The 18,715-nt window shown below is 49.0% G+C and overlaps 1 protein-coding gene across 3 annotated transcripts; it reads left to right on the forward strand.

The window, feature by feature from the left end:
- Positions 1–8,877: 8,877 nt before the first annotated feature.
- Positions 8,878–17,060, forward strand: NFE2 (nuclear factor, erythroid 2). Of its 3 annotated transcripts, none has more exons than XM_056798003.1 (3): positions 8,878–9,137; positions 13,503–13,672; positions 15,624–17,060. In XM_056798003.1, the coding sequence occupies exons 2-3, from the start codon at positions 13,559–13,561 to the stop codon at positions 16,638–16,640; spliced, it is 1,131 nt and encodes a 376-aa protein (XP_056653981.1). In that variant the 5' UTR covers positions 8,878–9,137; positions 13,503–13,558; the 3' UTR covers positions 16,641–17,060. The 3 variants fall into 3 exon arrangements, with proteins under 3 accessions (XP_056653981.1, XP_056653982.1, XP_056653980.1); XM_056798004.1 differs by lacking the exon at positions 8,878–9,137 and adding an exon at positions 12,959–13,201; XM_056798002.1 differs by lacking the exon at positions 8,878–9,137 and adding an exon at positions 12,971–13,415.
- Positions 17,061–18,715: the final 1,655 nt, after the last annotated feature.

Raw genomic sequence — 18,715 nt, forward strand, 5'->3', positions numbered from 1 at the left:
TCAGTCTAGCATCATGAATTGCTGATTGGATATTTCAAATTCCACGTCCTAGAAACCTCTCTAATCGAATGTCTACACCAGAAGTCCTCTTTCACTCCCGATCCTCTCCTCTTGCACACGGTCCTATTTCTGCCCCAAAGCACCGCCATTCTTCCAGTGTCCCAGCTGCATGAACATATTGTTCTTGGCTTCTCATTCTTCTTCACCCCATAGACCTAATCCAATGACAAATCTTGCCATTCTGCCTCCCCAACCTCTCTCGGGGCTGAACCCTTCTCTAAATTCATGCAGCTACCACCTTAGTTATCGACTCTCACTTAGATGACTAGCAGGCTTCCTCACTGCCCTCCCTGTCTCATGTCTCTCCCCACTTCAGGCTATCTTCTATGCCATTTTCCACAAGTGTAGATCTGGCCAGGTGCCTCCCTTACTCAGTCAACTCCAGTGGCTCCCCATTGACTGTAAATGAATGACAAATTCCTGTGTTTAACTTAAAAAAATGTTTTTAATCCTTATTCTCCATCTTAGAATCAATAGAGAATGCATAGGCATTGCTCCTAAGGCAGAAGAGTGGTAAGATCTGGGCAATGGAAGTTAAGTGACTTGCCCAAAGTGTCTGAGGTCACATTTGAACCCTGGACTTCCCATCTCTAAGTCTGGCTTTCTGTCCACTGTGCTACCCAGCTGCCCCCTCTCTAACCATATATCTATTACTCGACATTCTTTGTATTCTTTACATCCTAGCTCCAAGAATTCGATCCTCAAGTTTTTTTTCTGATCTAGTTGCCTCATTGTGTTTAACTTTGAAAGTCCATCACAACTTGGCTCTACATAACTCATCTTTCCAGTACCATTGGATACTATTTCCCCTCACACACCAGGAAATCCTAACAAACTGGCTTTTTCTCTGATCCTCACATTCAACTCTTCTCTGTGCCAGGAATATAGTCTTTCTCTTCTTTTAAGAAGCAGCTCAGGGGGTAGCTAGATGGCTCAGTGGATTGAAAGCCAGGCCTAGAGATAGGAGGTCCTGGGCTCAAATCTGGCCTCAGACACTTCCCAGCTGTGTGACCCTGGGCAAGTCACTTCACCCCCATTGCCTAACCCTTACAACTCTTCTGCCTTGGAACCAATTGGTTCCAAGACAGAAGGTAAGCGTTTTAAAAAAAGAAGCAGCTCAGTGAGGCATGTAGGTGATTCAGTAAATAGAGAGCCAGGCCTGGAGACAGGAGGTCCTGAGTTCAAATCTGATCTTAAACATTTCCTGTGTGACCCTGGGTAAGTCACTTGACCCCCTTTTGCCTAGACCTTACTTCTCTTCTGCTTTGGAACCAATCTATAGTATTGAATCTATGATGGAAGGTATGGGTTAAAAAAGATGCAGCTCAACTATCTGAGGCAGTCATGGTGGGGAATTAGAAAACCTGGTCTTATTTGGCATTTTAAGTCCATGACTTCTCTGGTAGGAGGTAGGGGGCCCGGTTCACCTTGAGTCTTTCAGGTTTGGGGTTTATCAAGCAATAACACTGTAAATAAACATACCCTGGAAACACACCCTTGAGAACTCTCATCATTGACTAACCATGACCCTGGAGGAACTCTGGGGAAGCATATGCTGCTCAGCTCCTGACAGAGAGGTGATGGACCCAAGGCAAAGGAAGAAACATCTGTTTGGGGACAGCAAATGGGGGGATTTATTTTGTTGGGTTACTTATTTTTTTATATCAAAATACAGGCATCCCTTCCACATCAGGGACATCCCATGGTCTGGAAAATCCACATAAAATTTTCTGGCCCTCTCTTCATACCTGAGAAGTCTGAATTTTTTTTCTTTAGGGGATGTTTACAGTGCCTTGCTGTAAAATCTGGGTGTAGGTCAGTGTTAAGATAGCTCTACGCTTTTAGCCTTTGTGTGTTGTTTGATGACTTTCAGTTCTTTTCACAAACTTTAAAAAAGAAATTGTGTATATTTGTGGTATTCAAAGATAAAATTGTTGATATTGTATAATATTATGCAGACATTTTATGCATTTCTGAGTTTCTAAAGTTTTTCTGTGTGGTCATTTGTGGCTTATGCAAAAAAAACTCAAATTTTCCATTTAATTTCTTATGCAGACTCAGCATATAGTGAACCTATGATGGTGAAAGTTGCGATGTGGAAGGGATATCTATACTTGAATAGATAGCTAAATGAATGAATAAATAGATGAATGAATGAATGAATGAATAATAAAGAGATAGATAGATGATAGATAGATAGACAGACAGACAAACAGATAGATAGATGGATAGATAGGTAGATAGAAAGATGGATAGATAGATAAATAGATAGATAGATGATAGATAGATAGACAGACAGACAAACAGATAGATAGGTAGATAGAAAGATGGATAGATAGATAAATAGATAGATAGATGATAGATAGGTAGATAGATAGAAAGATGGATGGATGGATGGAAAGATAGATAGACAGATAGATAGGTAGGTAGATAGATAGAAAGATGGATGGATGGATAGATAGATAAATAGATAGATAGATAGATGATAGATAGGTAGATAGATAGAAAGATGGATGAATAGATAGATAGATAGATAGGTAGGTAGGTAGATAGATAGAGAGATGATAGATAGGTAGATAGATAGATAAATGGATAGATGGATAGATAGAAAGATGGATGGATGGATGGATAGATAGAGAGATGTATGGATGGATAGATGTATGGATAGATAGATAGGCAGATAGATAGATTGATAGATAGAGATGATAGATAGATAGATAGATAGATAGATAGATAGATAGATAGATAGATAGATAGATAGATAGAAAGATGGATGGATGGATAGATAGATAGATAGATAGATGGATGGATGGATAAATAGAAAGATGGATGGATGGATAGAGAGATAGAGAGATGGATGGATGGATAGATAGAGAGATGATAGATAGATGGATGGATAGATAGATAGATAGAAAGATGGATGGATGGATGGATAGAGAGATAGATAGATGGATAGATAGATAGATACATAGATGATAGATAGGTAGATAGATAGATAGAAAGATGGATGGATGGATAGAGATAGATGGATGGATAGATAGATAGATAGATAGATAGATAGATAGATAGATAGATGATAGATAGGTAGATATATAGATAGATGAAAAGGTTGGGGATGTCTTCCAAGGTCCCTTCTAACCGCAGATATATGCTGCTATGATCCTAGCCCAATCTTGACATAACAGATGTATAAGTCACTGCTAGGTCTTTTACTGACAACTTTTTTAGCTTCACAAGATGTGCCAGTGTTTAAACCAACCTTCCAGGATCCAGAGTCATCTTCATGCTATCAGAGTAGCACTTTAGCAGAGGATAGAACGTTACAGAAATGTTATTATTCGAGCATCCATTCCCCTGATACCCTCCAAAGCCCAAATTATTTGAAAGTCCTTGGAAGGAGGGGGAAGAATAAACTTTTACTTAGTGTCTACTATGTATCCAGGCACTATGCTAAGGATCTTTTTTTTTACAAATATTATTTCATTTGATACTTACAACAACATTGTGAGGTAGGAGCTGTTAGTATTCCATTTGATAGTTGAGGAAACTGAAGCAAACAGAAGCGTGACTTGCCTAGGGTCACACAGCTACTAAGTGTTGGAGGCTGGATCTGAACTGGAATCATACAGACACCATTCAACCATTGATCTCTTTTTGGGAGAGACTTGAACCTGGGCTAAGTCAGATGAAATCTACAGGTCCCAGAATTCCATGGTCAGAGGCTTAGAGTCTTTCTCATCACTATCCCTAGGAGGTTGCAAGTTGAACTCTGATGACAGGACCACACCTTGAAAATGCTAAAAAAGGGCTTGCCTTTTACTGCTAGAAGAAAATTAGTCTGAGCGAGGGATGTCCCCACCCTGCCCAGGGTGGTGGACAAAGACCACTCGGCATCTGTCACAGAGCCCCCACTCCCTCTGGTACTGAATCCACTTATCACCTACATTCCTTGAGTGTAAGCACTTGTAAGGAATGTGTTATAACTTTTTATATATCAGTCTTGGGTTTCCAATTAGACTGGAACTCTCTAGATAGTAAAAATCCTTTTGGGTCTTTTTTAAAAGTATCTTTTGCTTTTACATCACTTAATCTCCAACTATAATTCTCTCTTCCTCCCCACTCAGAAAACCATCCTTTCAAACAAACAAAAAATTTTAAAAGAAAGAGAATAGGGCAACTAAGTGGCTCAGTGGATAGAGTCAGACCTAGAGATGGGAGGTTTTGGGTTCAAATATGACCTCTGACACTTTCCAGCTGTGTGACCCTGGGTAAGTCACTTTGCCCTCATTGCCTAGCCTTTACCACTCTTCTGTCTTGGAACCAATATACAGTACTGATTCTAAGATAGAAGGGAAGGGGGCTGGAAAAAAAAAGAAAGAAATACCCAACTGGGTATCAGCATACATATCTTTCCCAAGTCCTTCCAACACTGACTCTTCCCATTTTTTGTCATCTGCCATTTTACTGGGTGAAATCTCAGATTAATTTGGATTTGCATTTCTCTTGGGGACCCCTGCCTTATTCTCTCTCATTGTACGATCCAAATGGACCTACTTCTCCATCTTCCAACACCATGCCGTTGCTCAGGCTCTCCCCACAGGATATGCTAGGACAGGGCTGGAATGGTCTCCCTCCTCATCTCCACCTTGCCTGATCAATCACCCAGTCACTGGTGCTTCCTTCCCTCATGTCAAAAAATTTTTCTTTCTTTCTGTGGATTCAGACTAGATTTTTTGTGTTATTTATGCACACATTCTTCCCTTTCCCCCAGTGGAATGTACGCTCGTTTTTGTCACATAATATAGTGCCTGGAATATCTGTTATTTATATATAAATATACATAATTATAATTTTATTATATGACATATATTATTACATATAAAAATATAATTATATTTATAATACAGTATATAATAAATCATGTGCAATGGCACATACTAAAATATATAAATATAACAATGTACAATATGCTATATATTCTATAAAATATAATAAATAACATACAATATATCATATAAGCATATGATATATAATAAACAATACACATTATATGATACATATAATAGTATATAAGATATTATATAAAACAGATTATTTATGTATAAATATATAAATAATATTAATTTGTGTAATTATGTATTATATAAAATATATATTTATGTATACATATGTAAATGATAATATTTATTATTATTGAATTGTCTAACTGAATTACATGCCAGTGCATATACCCAACACGTCTACTCAATCAATCAATAGGTGACACAATACATTAAGTGCTGGGTCCGAAGTAAAGAAGACCTGAGTACAAATCCAGCCTCAGACATTAACTAAACTGTGGGTCTCTGGGCAAATCACTTAACCTCCGTTTCCTCAACTATAAAATGGGGATAAAAATAGTATCTCCCCCCAAGATGATGAGAGGCTCCAACAGGATAATATTATACAGCACTTAGTACTATAGAAAGGCTTAGGTTCTTCCTCCCTCCCTTCCTTCCTCCCTTCCTTCCTCCCTCCATCCCTCCCTCCCTCCCTCCCTCCATTCCTTCCTTCCTTCCTTCCTTCCTTCCTTCCTTCCTTCCTTCCTTCCTTCCTTCCTTCCTTCCTTCCTTCCTTCCTTCCTTCCTTCTTTCCTTCCTTCCTTCTTTCCTTCCTTCCTTTCTTCCTTCCTTTCTTCCTTCCTTCCTTCCTTCCTTCTTTCCTTCCTTCCTTTTTTCCAGAATCACTCGTGTTTTATCCAACAGCACTTCATGACTATAAAGTATGATTTTATATCATTTGAAACTTACAAAAGACTTGTAAAGAAAATAGTACAAGTATTATGGTACCAAAGGGAAAGAAATAACCATTTATAAAGCACCTACTATGTGCCAGGCAATATGCTAAGTGCTTTTACAAACATTGTCTCCCCTGATCCTCTCCCAACAACCTTAGGATGTAGGCATTATTGTCAGCGACATTTGCAATTGAGGAAACTGAGGCAGACAGAGTCTGGATGACTTGCCCAGGGTCACTCAATCAGTATAAGTCTGAAGCCAGATTTGAACTCAGGATGTCCTAACCCAGTGCTCTACAGATGAGACAACCGAGGCTAAGTTATTATATGGTGTGGGTTCCCTGAGAAGGAGGACTTTTGCTGTTTTTCCTTTTTTTATTGTTTTAACATTCTTCAAGGCCTGCCCAGGACCTGGCACAGAATAAGCATTTTCTGTCCACTGCGTTGAATGGATTCCCCAGAGCTGTGTAGCTAGGAAGCATCAGAGTTGGCCCTCTGTAGAGCCAGGCCACTGAACTACCCCTCGGTGCCCACTGGCCCATTGGAGCCATGATTCAGGCTTTCTGCAAGCCAGAGAGTCCCACTTCCCTCCATTGCCGCCATTTGCTTGGCGTTCTAATGGGGGGACTTCAGGGGGGGGACTCTGCCATGCCAGGCGAGGCCCTCAGCCTGGTATGCGCTTGGCAGCCCCAACAGGTGTGTGTGTGCCCTGGACGGGCACCCTTTGGGGATGCAGAGAGGCTGTGTGATGAAGGGATGCCCTGGCATTTGGCTCTTCCTTCTTTCATGCAAGAGGGAAGACCTGGGTCCAAATTGCATCTCTCTTACCTGTTCCCCGTGTGATCCTTACTTTATCTGCCCCTCATAAAAGGAGGGGTTTGGTCTAGGCTCTGGCGGCCTCCCCTTTCCCGCTCTTGAGCAAAGTCCATGATTCTATGACTGGACGGCCGTTTAGGCTGTGAATATTTGTTTTATTTTTGTTTGGTCATTTCAGCCATGTCTGACTCCCTTGGCTAAGATACTGGAGTGCTTTGCCATTCTGTTTACAGATGAAGAAACTGAGGCAAATAGGGTGAGTGACTTGCCCAGGGTCACCCAGCTAAGATACTGGAAGGGTTGGCCTTTTCCTTCTCCAGCTCATTTTACAGATGAGGAACAGAGGCATCCAGGGTTAAGTGACATGCTCAGGGTCACTCAGTGTCTGAGGCCAACTTGAACTCAAGCCCCGTGCTCTAGGCATTGCGCCACCTGGCTGCCCCTTATCCACAAGGCTATAATAAAGGAAAATGGGTCCAAGGACTGAACCTAATCAGGGCGTCTGAATGGAGTTCCTGGGATCTAGAGCTGGCAAGGGTCCAAGAAAGCTCCTCCCTTTGGTGCAGAAAGGGCCAGTGTAGGGCCTCGTCCCAGACCATCGGGAGGGCACATGTCTCCCCAATCCAAGCCCCATATTCTTTCCAGTAACGCAAAGCACCCAAGAGCAGCCTGGCTCCTGGCTCCTCTGGCTGCTGCCTGTTGGGAGAGGGACCACAGCTGTGGGGATGGGAGCCGGGGCAGAAAGTCCCTGCCTGGGACAAGAGAACGGAGGGGAGGAAGGCAAAGGCACCCCTTTAAGGCAGGTGACTCACCCTACACACACACACACAGGCACACACAGACATACACACACACACAGGCACACACAGACACACACACACACAGGCACACACACACACAGGCACAGGCACACACACACAGACACACACACACAGGCACACACAGACACACACATAGGCACACACAGACACACACACAGGCACACACAGACATACACACACACACAGGCACACACAGACACACACACAGGCACACACAGACACACACACAGACACAGACAGGCACACACAGACACACACACACAGTCACACACAGTCACACACACACACAGACACAGACAGGCACACACAGACACACACACACAGTCACACACAGGCACACACACACAGGCACACACAGACACAGACAGACACACACACACAGTCACACACAGTCACACACAGACAGGCACACACAGACACACACACACAGTCACACACAGGCACACACACACACAGGCACACACAGACACAGACACAGACAGACACACACACACACAGTCACACACAGTCACACACACAGACAGGCACACACAGACACACACACACAGTCACACACAGGCACACACAGACACACACACAGGCACACACAGACACACACACACACAGGCACACACACACACAGGCACACACACACACAGACAGACACACACACACACAGGCACACACAGACACATAGACACACAGACACAGACAGGCACACACAGACACACACACACAGTCACACACAGTCACACACACACACAGACACAGACAGGCACACACAGACACACACACACAGGCACACACAGACACAGACACAGACAGACACACACACACAGTCACACACAGTCACACACACACAGACAGGCACACACAGACACACACACACAGTCACACACAGGCACACACACACAGTCACACACAGGCACACACAGACACACACACAGGCACACACACACACAGGCACACACACACACAGACAGACACACACACACACAGGCACACACAGACACATAGACACACACACACACACACACTCGGGCCAAGAAAGAGGCCTTTGTCCCAGGCCATTGGAGGCAGGGGGAGGGGAGGAGGCACATCAAAGCCTGGAGGCGCCCGGGCGCCCCCTGCATGGCCCAGAGGGGCCCAGGTGCTCTGGCCCAGCAGGGCAGGCCGGTGGAGCCCGAGGCTGGACGGGTGGGCCCTTGGCATCTCCTCCTCCCCACTTCCATCACTCCCCCAAGAAGCAGGGAGGCCAGAGCCTGGCAGGCCACTTCAGGTGGGGCGCGTCCATGGCCAGAAGGGCAGAAATGGAGCCCCGCTGGCTGCCCACTAAAGGGGAGGGCAGGGAGGTGGAGTAGGAGGTGTGGGCAGAAACCACACAGGGCTCAAGTTTCCTCTGTCAGCCAGAAGGGGCAGGAGGAGAGGAGGGCCCAGGGAGAAGGGGGAGGCTGGGAGGAGGGACAGATCACCCACAGCTTGGGGGCTTTGGAGAGGACGCTCAGCTCCCTCGGGATCCTCTGGCTCAGCGCCCTGAGCCCTTGAACTCAGCTCCTGGCCATGCTGCGAGGAAGGGCTCTCCACCTGTCCTCCCAGTGACCCGGGGGGGTCGGCCCCTCCCTCTACTTCCCAGACCCAGGACCAAGAGAGACCGGGCTCCCCTCTCTGCCTGGACCCTGCCACAGGTAAGGGGGCTCTCGGGGGAAGCGGGCCACAGAGCATTCCAGCTTCCCAGAGATCACACACTTTCTCACTCCAAGCCCGGAGATCAGGCCTTTGGGAAGGCAATCTATGGAGGCTCCATGCCTGGAGACCCTCAGGAGGCAGCGTACACAAACGGAGGCTGTGACTCAAGAAATAGAAATGGGGATGGATTATTGGAGAGATTCTCCAAAAGCACTGGGAGAGGCCTGAGGGGAACGAGGGAGGGAGGAGTCATGGTGCCATCGCTGGAGAACGAGGGACCTCAGCATGGACCACCCATCCATCCATGCATCCATGCATCCATCCATCCATGCATCCATCCATCCATCCATCCATCCATCCATCCATCCATCCATGCATGGCCCCATCACTGCCCCCACCAAGGTACCAGATAGGTTAAATTGGTGCGTTATGGTGGCAGCAGAAATGGGTCCACCCGGGATGCCCGGGTTCCATGCCTCAGTTTATTCTCTGACCTTCTGAAAAGGCAGAGAAAGTAGATTCTGAATGAGAACAGAAGGAGGAAAAGAGAAAGAGGAAAGCTGTTCCTTCCAGATGGAGCCTGGCTTGGGGGAGGGAAGACTCAGGGGGGTCCTGCCGCACCCTTGTCCGTGGGATAGCATTCTCTCCACGTGCCCGGTGTTTCTTCATTTTAGCCAAGCTTTCTTGACCACCACCACCACCACCTCCAGGGAGAAGCTTACCTCTGTCTGTAGCCCGTAGGTGAGCTACAAAACAAAAACAAGAAGCCCTGAATTCAGGGATATTTGGGTTCAAGGGCAGAGCAGAAACCCTGGGAAGCAGGATTTGGGGGTTTTCCCTTCTTTTCCTCATCATCGCTAATTCTCAAGTCTTGATGTTCCCTGTCTAGAGGACTCTAACTCTGGGTTCCTTGTCTTCATGTGGGGCTCTGAGATCTTTCTGTAAATGCTTAGAGACCCCATCAAGAATGTCTAGAGCAAGGGGCATCGAGTGAGGTGGCTCAGGGGATTAAGAGCCAGGCCTAGAGATGGGAGGTCCTGGATTCAGATCTGGCTTTAGATATTTCCTAGCAAGGTGACCCTGGGCAAGTCACGTAACTCCCATTGCCTAGTCCTTACTGCTCTTCTGCCTTGGAACCAATACACAACATTGATCCTAAGAGAGAATCTGGTATGGGTTTTTAATTTGAAATTTTATTTAAAAACAAAAGTCCAGAGCAGAACTGAAAAGAGTGTAGGGGAAGGGGTAGCCTGCGAGGAAAGGCATTTCTGTTCTTGGATATTCCTCTATTCTTCTGGGTTTATTACATTTTCATTTGTGTGGGCTAAGAAAGAGATCATTCAATATGGAGGCCAGAGGATGGAGAAAATAACCTTAGAGCGGAGCTGTGCACAGAATGGAAAAGACTAAGGAGAGCAGATTTCCCTCAGCAGCCCTCGCTCAGGTGAAGGACCCTAAGAAATTAACTCCAGAACGAATTTTACGTCTTTTTCCCAGTTGTCTCCCCACTAAACATTGGCCTTCTCCCCACAATGCTCCACACCTTTCTCCTCAGAGTGATCTTCACCATCCATCTACTCATTCTTCCTCCCCTCTCTCCCAGATCACTGGGTCTGGACCATTCTTTTCCTGCCTAAGGGCCAATGAGGATAAAGATGTTTTTGAGGGAGATGCTCAACCATCACCAGGTCAAGAGGGGGACAGCCTTACCCCTTCCCCACCCCAGCACAAATCCCTTCATTTCCCTTACAGAGATGGGGTACCAACCCAGAGATACATCCCTACTTTCCAGAGGAGTGAGAGAGGCAGGATCTCAGGGAAAGGGGCCCAGGGAGAGGGGAACGTCATAAAATTCTAGATCTTGGGTCTCCAGAGAGAGCTCAAGGCAGGGCACCATCTGCATTTAAAGATGAGGCAATCAAGAGTGCCAGGGTTTCAAGGACTCGCCCAAGGACCTGTAGGTGGACTGCAAGTCTCCATCCTGCTGAGCCCCTGAAGGAGGTGATGGTAGAAGCCCCCCCCCCCCCAGATGAGAGAGGGCAAGAAAGAGGGGGTAAATCTATGAAGGAAGAATCGTCCCCAGCATCCTCCTTTCCCTTTTCCTCCACTCCCCCCCACCCTCCGCCCTTAAAGGGACCCAGGAGCGACTGTTCTTCATTCACATTGCTTTTTCACAATTTCCGGCCAGAACCCAAAGCAGGGGGCCAGAGGTTGGGGGTTCCGGTGTTGAAATGGCATCAAGAACAGAACACAAACACCCCACCCACTTGGCCCCAGGATACATAGGGGTTCATCCCATGACTACACCCAGCCTGGAACCCAAGGAGGGATTTCTCTAGAGAAGGGTTTAAGGACAATGTGGCATGGTGGGAGGAGGCTTAGGGAAGACGATGATGTTGAGGAGTGCTTAGAGAAGAGCAAGGGGGCTAGAGGATCAGGGACAGTGTGGAACACTTGGGTGGGGGGACAACTACGGGACTCAGTGGATTGAGAGCCAGGAGATCCTGGGTTCAAATCTGGCCTCAGGCACTTCCTAGTTGGGGGACCCCTACTGTTCTGCCTTAGAACTGATACTTAGAAGGTAAGGGATTAAAACCAAAACAGAACACTGAATATGGAGTCCCAGGATCAGTTTTCCAGTCCCAGATTTGTGTGAGAGTTTGGGCAAATCTAATCTCTGTAGACATTAGCTTCCTAAGGAGAGGGTGGATGGGATGATCCTAGGGGATCAGGGACAATAGAGGACTGTAAGTAGGGAATCTCAAGTGAAGAAGGCAAGGGCCCGGCCAGTCATTGATAGGCATTTCTTTTAGTAAGATGGCAAAGAATTCTCCTACTTTTATTCCTATCCCTAATGACCCTTAAACATACCCAAGAACCTTTTCTGGCACTCACTGAAGTGGGTTATTGGCTATTCCTAATTAAAGGAGAGAGTCCATGTTAATTAACCATGGTTGATTAGGAATGGCAGCTTCTAACATACTCTGGAGATCATTAAAGCGATGCCTCTATTTCTGTCCTCAGGACCTATTGATTGAGGGTTTCTCCTGGCTAAAGGATGACTCAGAAATGGAGTTTCCCCTCCAGTATTCTTGCTGCCACTAATGGGGGCTCCCACTCTAGAGCATGAAGAGGTCCCTCTCAGTGTCTCCCTCCAAGCCCTCTGGTCCATTTTTCTCTTGCTTCTTATTGCTTGAGCAGACGGAGGACTCCATGAAGGTGATGGGGTGCCATCTTGACTATCCTTCCCTCTCCTTAAATCTTCCTCCTCACCTTCCCCTTGTCTCCCATCCAAGAAACGATGAGGAGAAAAGGGAGGCAGGGCTGGGGAGAAGAGGGCTAAACTGGCACTGTTTTACTTAGAGAAAAGCAGATTGGGGATGGGCATGAGAGGAAGGATCTCCCAGAAGTATTCTTTGACGGTGGGCGGAACTGGAAATAGCACAGGGAAGAGAGGTACGGAGAGTAGATAGTAAAAAGAACTTTTAAATAAGTTCTTAAATACCTGATGATAAAAAAATAAAGGAGGAAAATGAGGGGCAGCTTCTCTTTGCAGAGATCTCAGTTTAAAAAGAGACTTGTTTGTGGGGTAGCTAGGTGGCTCAGTGGATACAGAGTGAGGTGCTGGGTTCAAATTTGACCTCAGATATTTCCTAGTTGTATGACCCTGGGCAAGTCCCTTAATCCCAATTGCCTCTTCTGCCTCCAACTGGATCCTTAGTATCTATTTTAAGACCAAAGGTAAGGGTTTAAAAATAAACAAACAAATAGAAAAGACTTGTTTGTGTGCTGCCTGACCCCTTTGGGGCCACAGGCACAGAGGTTTTGCCTAGAAACCCTATCTTCCTTCCCTACCCTCCTCTGCCCTAGGGCTGATAACCCCTTATCTCCCCCAGCCAGGAGGAGGCGAGGGTGGGGGAACAGGAGAGGGCCAGACTATTATCGAGGGAGGACCAGGCCAGGCTTGGGATGCCCTGGCTGACGGAGCAGTGGTGATGGACTCTTTCCTCTGGACGGGCCCTCTTACATGTCTTGGGAAGAAAGAAAGGTTTCGATCCAGGAAGTGAGAGGCCGAAGGAGGGAGGGAAGAGAACTGGGCGTCCTGGCTCCTTCCTTGAGCCTAGAAGAGGTTTTGGGGGGTGAGGAGCATCGGAGGAGGGAAGGTCTCTCCGGAAACAAAGGATAGGCTCTAAGCAGGCAGACGGTCCTACGATAGGAAGGACTCCTCAGCTCACGGAGCCTGCTGGTCAAGAAGGACGCCGGAGAGTTAGGAGAGGGTGAGAGGCTCCTTCCCGCACAAGCCAGGGGATGGATGGTGCGCTTTGGTGGCTGAGATCCTCACCCTTCTCCCCTCGTCATTTCAGATTGCTCGGGCGACCTTGGCTTGGGGGGAGCCTTTCCTGGCTCGGGGCCTGCTAGGATGCCCCCGTGCCCTCCCCAGCAGAGCAGAAACCGGGCGACGCTGCTCGCGGCCCCCGAGCTGGGAGAGATGGAGCTCACCTGGCAGGAGATCATGTCCATCACGGAGCTGCAGGTGAGGGGGCCGGGCACAAAGGCCAGAAAACGCAGGCACTTAGAAAGGAAGGGGGTGGCTGCCCCCAGGAAGCCTGGATGGGTGATCTGACAGGCTGGGGATGGGGGGAGGCTTGGGCTAGGTAAACAAGGGGGGCGTTATTAAGGGGGAGTGGGGTGAAGGGTGAGAGGAACCCAGGCTCTCTTGCTCCGTCTCCCTCTTTTCTCTCCTCACCTTCTTCCCCATCCTCAATCCCCCTGCCATGCCACTTTATGCCCTGCTTCCTCTCACCTCCTTCTCTGCCCCCCTCTTCCGTCTCCCCTTCCCCCTCTTCTCACCAGGGCCCTCTCCCAGGTAACAGAGTCTGGGGCCTTTGAGGGGTCCCCTCCTCCTGCTGGCCGGACAAAGGGGTATCTGTTGAGCCGAACAATGGGCACTTTGTCCCTGCTGGGCAGGGATCTGGGGTGGCGGCTGGCCATGGGCCGGGGGCAGTACTCCTCGCAGGCTCACTGCATCCCTGCCTGGCCTGGCTGGCAGATGGAAGGGAGCGGGATGGGAGCAGGGGCAGCCTCAGCCCACTCTGTATCCCCAGTTCTTCCCCTTCTGACTCTCCTTAGTTCTCACCCAGCATCCTCCTCTTCCAGATCTCTCCCTCACTCGTCCTTTTTCCCTCCTATATCCCACCCTTCTCTGCGACCCCTTCTGGCCCTCCCCCCCTCGCTCCCCCCCCTCGTCTCCCCAAATTCTAGGTTTCTAAGCCCACGATCTAAGACATCCTGCCTCACTGGCCCATCTCCTAGTTCACCCAAACTGCTGCAGCTCGTGCAGGGGAGGTCCCGGGTTCAAAAGGGTGACCCGGGCAAATCCTAGCCCTTACTGCTCTCCGGCCTTAGGATCAGGACTTAGTATCTGTTCTACAAAAAGAAGAGTTTTCTATAAATAAGCAGCACATTTATTTTTGCAAAGTGCTTTACAAATAGATCCTGATTCACCCTCATGATAACTCTGACAGACAGGTGCTCATATTATCCCCATTTGGCAGATGAGAAAACCGAGGCAAGCAGCGGCTAAGTGACTCGCCCAGGGTCACATGGCAAGTATCTAGGGTCAAATATGAACTCGGATCTTCCTGACTCTAGACCCAGTGCTCAGGGCCCTAGGGTGCCCCCTAGCCACCTTTATTTGCATTTCCGTGTAAAAGCCCTGCTATGCTCGTCCTGAACCCTTTTGGCAGTGAAATGGAGCCTTCTAAGCCCTCCTCAGAATCGTGTTTTTACAGTAAAATAGGAAAGCAATTATGGAATAAAGTTATCCATTTTTAAAAATACAAAAACAAGACCCTGGACCTTGGGTGGAGGGTCTCTGCTTTGGTCAGAACTTAGTGAATAAGGGGCAGCCGGTGGCTCAGGGCTTAGAGGGCCAGGCCTGGAGATGGGAAGTCCTGGGCTCTTTCTTCATTGAAATATGGGAAGGCTCTCGGGCGAGAAGGCACGGGGACAAGGAGAAGGCTTAGAAAAACCGCAGCCATGATTATTGGGTTGGGGAGCCAATTCAGGAAGCATCCTCAGGTTGCCTCGCCACAGCGAGAGCCCAGAGGAGAGGGTAGAAGCACTGTAGGAGCCCAACTTCCCTGGCACTTGGGTGGGAGGAGAGGCAGGGGAGGAGAACCATCTAAGAGAGGCTCGGCACTAAGACAAGGGAGCTGGGTCTTCCGAGGAGGAGAGCGTCTGGGGCTGAAGTGATTCTTCGGAGGGGCAGGAAGGGGCAGGGGACGGAGACGGAGAGGGGTGGAGGGTTTGGAAGTTTGAGTGAAGACAAGGACTAGAGGGAATGGAGTTGAATAGATGATGGATGAGGGTGGGGAATATGGAGGAGGGTGAAGGGATAGGAGAAGGCAGCTCAGACCTAGAAGTGGACTAAGATGGACAAAAGGCTTCTTTCACCGTGAATTGACTGGTCTTTCCTTCCACAGGGCCTTGATATCCCAAATGAGCCACCCTTTGAGTCCCCAGTGCCGTACTCTGGGCCAGCGCCACCCCCTGCTTACGGACCTTGCCCAATTCTCCCCGACACCGGCAGCCACCTCCCCTCCCCTTATGAGGGTCTCTACCAGGACTTCCCCCCTCCCTCAGCCTTGGTTCCCGACTCTCCCTATGCATATGGCGGCCTGGCCCTTCCTGTTTCCAAGCCCATGACCCTCTCGGGACTTCTCAGCGACCCTCTCCCCAAATCCCTGTCCCTGCTGGACATGGGACTGCCTGTGGGACCCATCAAAGCCCAAGAGGATCCTGAATCGGACTCTGGTTTATCCCTCAACTATAGCGATGCAGAATCCCTGGAGATGGAGGGAATGGAGGCAGGGAGGCCGAGAAGAGAGTATGTGGAGATGTTCCCTGTGGAGCAGCCCTACCCACTCATGCCTGCCTCTCTAGTCCATTCCAACTATGCCATGCCGCCTCCTGATCCTCATTTGACTTTTGAGCCCGCCCCGTTGTGCCCTGGAAGAGCCAAGCCCTCGGGGCGAGGGGAGACGGGAAGCAGGGATGAGCGCAGGGCTCTGGCCATGAAGATCCCCTTCCCCACCGAGAAGATCGTCAACTTACCCGTGGATGACTTTAACGAGCTGGTCGCCAGGTATCCACTGAGCGAGAGCCAGCTGGCCCTGGTCAGGGACATCAGGCGGCGGGGCAAGAACAAGGTGGCCGCCCAGAACTGTCGGAAAAGGAAGCTGGAGACCATCGTGCAGTTAGAACGAGAATTGGAGAGGCTGGGCAATGAGCGGGAACGGCTGCTCAGGGCCCGAGGGGAGGCCAACCGGACCCTGGGGGCCATGCGCCAGCAGCTGGCAGAGCTGTACCGAGACGTGTTCCGCAGGCTTCACGACGAGGCTGGCAACGGCTACTCCCCAGAAGAGTACGCCTTGCAACAGGCCACCGACGGGGCCATCTTCCTGGTGCCCAGGGGAGTCAAGCTGGAGTCGTCAGACTGACGGGGGAGAGAAATGAGGAGGGAAAGAAAGGGGAAGGAGTCAGGGATGCGCTTCCTTCTTCCCCTTGCCTGGACTGTCTCCTAATGGTGCTCCTCGGTGGTGAGTGGATGTGCAGGGCTCAGGAAGAAGGGCATCTTTGGGGAAATGAAGCCTGGAGGTGACCCAAGGAACAGGACTCCAGGGGGCCCTGTGGGAAGCCTGCCTCCCTCCTGGGCTCTCCTTTCCCTTCCGTCTCCAAGGACGTATCCTAAGCTTTGACAGATAAAGTATGATACAGAAAACTTGATTTGGTTCTCTTTCACGTGTCCAATTTGGGCCTCCACAGATGTCCCCGAGCTGTTGGGGTAAGGGTGGCGGGACTGGGCAGGGCATGAATGGAGAAGATCCTGGCTAGGTCTTGCTTCTATAGCCCAATAACAGAAGAAAATGGCAGGATCTAGAGCCTCGGAGTCTGGCGGCTGCCTTTTCCAGACGGGAAGTCCTCCGTTGGGGCTCTAGTGGGCACAGGGTACCTTCAATCCCCCACTTTTCAGGGCCATCCCCCAGAGGGCTGGGGGGTGTCTTACAAAGGTCGGAGCAACAGCCTCAGAAGCTAACATGTCCCGTCCTGCTCTTGTCTCTGAAAACCCATCAGTTTGTGTCCGGATGCGATCGCAGGACCTAACTAATAGAGCCTGGACCACGCAGCCTCATCCCTTTAGCGGTCCCTCCCGCTTACTGACAGCTCAGAAGCTATCTGGATGGCCCCCACTCTCCTGGAGGCTCCGGGTCGGGTGTCTGCTTCATTGATTTAAAGGGCTAGTCAGTCACTGGGCACTTGTGACCAGGAGGAGGGGGAATGCCCGGGGGAGGACACCAGTTCCCTGCCTTCAAGACTTGTTCCCTGTTCCACTGTCCATTCATGAACAATGGGAAACAGCATGGCAACTGGTATGCCTTACCATGACCAGGTGCTTCCTGTTCTCATGTGGTCCTCATAAGATGCCTGGAGGGAGGTGCTGTTATCCCCATTTTACTGATGGGGAAACTGAGGCTGACTTTTCCAGGCCGAGCTCTATGGTGCCACCAAGCAGTGGGCCCCTGACAGGGATTCTTAAACTGGGACCCCCCCTCTCCAATTCCACTTTATCTCAACTTAATGGACCCATTGAGACAGGGTCCTGGATGCAAAGCTAAGCACCCATCTGGACCTTTCTCCAAACAAACCCTTTGCTGGGAGATTCCTGGTCCTTTCAAAGCACTGGAGTGCAAATCCTGGAGACACCATCCACACTTCACAGGGGTGCTATTGGTTACCAGAAAGTACTCCTTTGAAGGATGGGGCAGGGAGGGCCAAGAGCTCAGGGAAGACTCCTTGGAAGCTCCACTGGATGGGAACCTCTTAAAAGGATCAGTCAAGTGGCTGTGGGACACATCAAAGCAGTAGGGAGCCTAGCCCGGGCCAGTCAGATGGGGTTTTAGGGAGAACAAGTCTTCCATTTTCTGTCAGTCTTGATTTTGAGCCTGATCCCTCTTGAAGTCTCCCTTCCAGTCTATTAAAAAGTCTCAGGAAAAAAGATGCCAAGAAAACAAGGCACAGGTAACTGCTAAGGCAGTGGGGCTGGAAAGCTAAGTGGTAAAGAAACAGGAGCTACCCTAAGCACATCCCTGGGTCATCACAGTGATGAGCCTCTGGAAAGACTGAGCGACAGATCAGTGGGAAGCCTATGGGGTCCTGAACTTCTCCACGAGCCTGTGTATCACCTCAATCTCTGGGCTTTCTCAGACTGGGGAGCAGAGCAGCAGTGAATAGCAGTAATAGGCCTGGAGTAGGCAAGATCTGGGTTCAAAAGCCACCTCAGACACTTCCTAGGCAAATCACTTCCCCCTCAAATTTACCCAGTCTGTGCTAAAGCAATGAGTGCAGGAACCAGCTAAGGACTTCTCTGTGGCAGGATACAGCAGGGAAGAAGGAAGCTATTCCATGCCTGCCTTAGAGGCCCATTTGATTCCTTTCCCTGATTTCAGTTTACCTCCAGGATGCCCAGAGGTCATTTTATAAGGGAGGGCCAGGGAAGATGCTTGTCTCCTACAGC

This window comes from Monodelphis domestica, chromosome 5 (genome assembly GCF_027887165.1).
Source record: "Monodelphis domestica isolate mMonDom1 chromosome 5, mMonDom1.pri, whole genome shotgun sequence".
NCBI lineage: Eukaryota > Metazoa > Chordata > Mammalia > Didelphimorphia > Didelphidae > Monodelphis > Monodelphis domestica.

Coding starts and splice junctions, on each gene's coding strand:
- NFE2 (XM_056798003.1), top strand. CDS start 13,559: ATGCCCCCGTGCCCTCCCCAGCAGAGCAGAAACCGGGCGACGCTGCTC. Junction 13,673..15,623: donor TGTCCATCACGGAGCTGCAG/GTGAGGGGGCCG, acceptor TTCCTTCCACAG/GGCCTTGATATCCCAAATGA.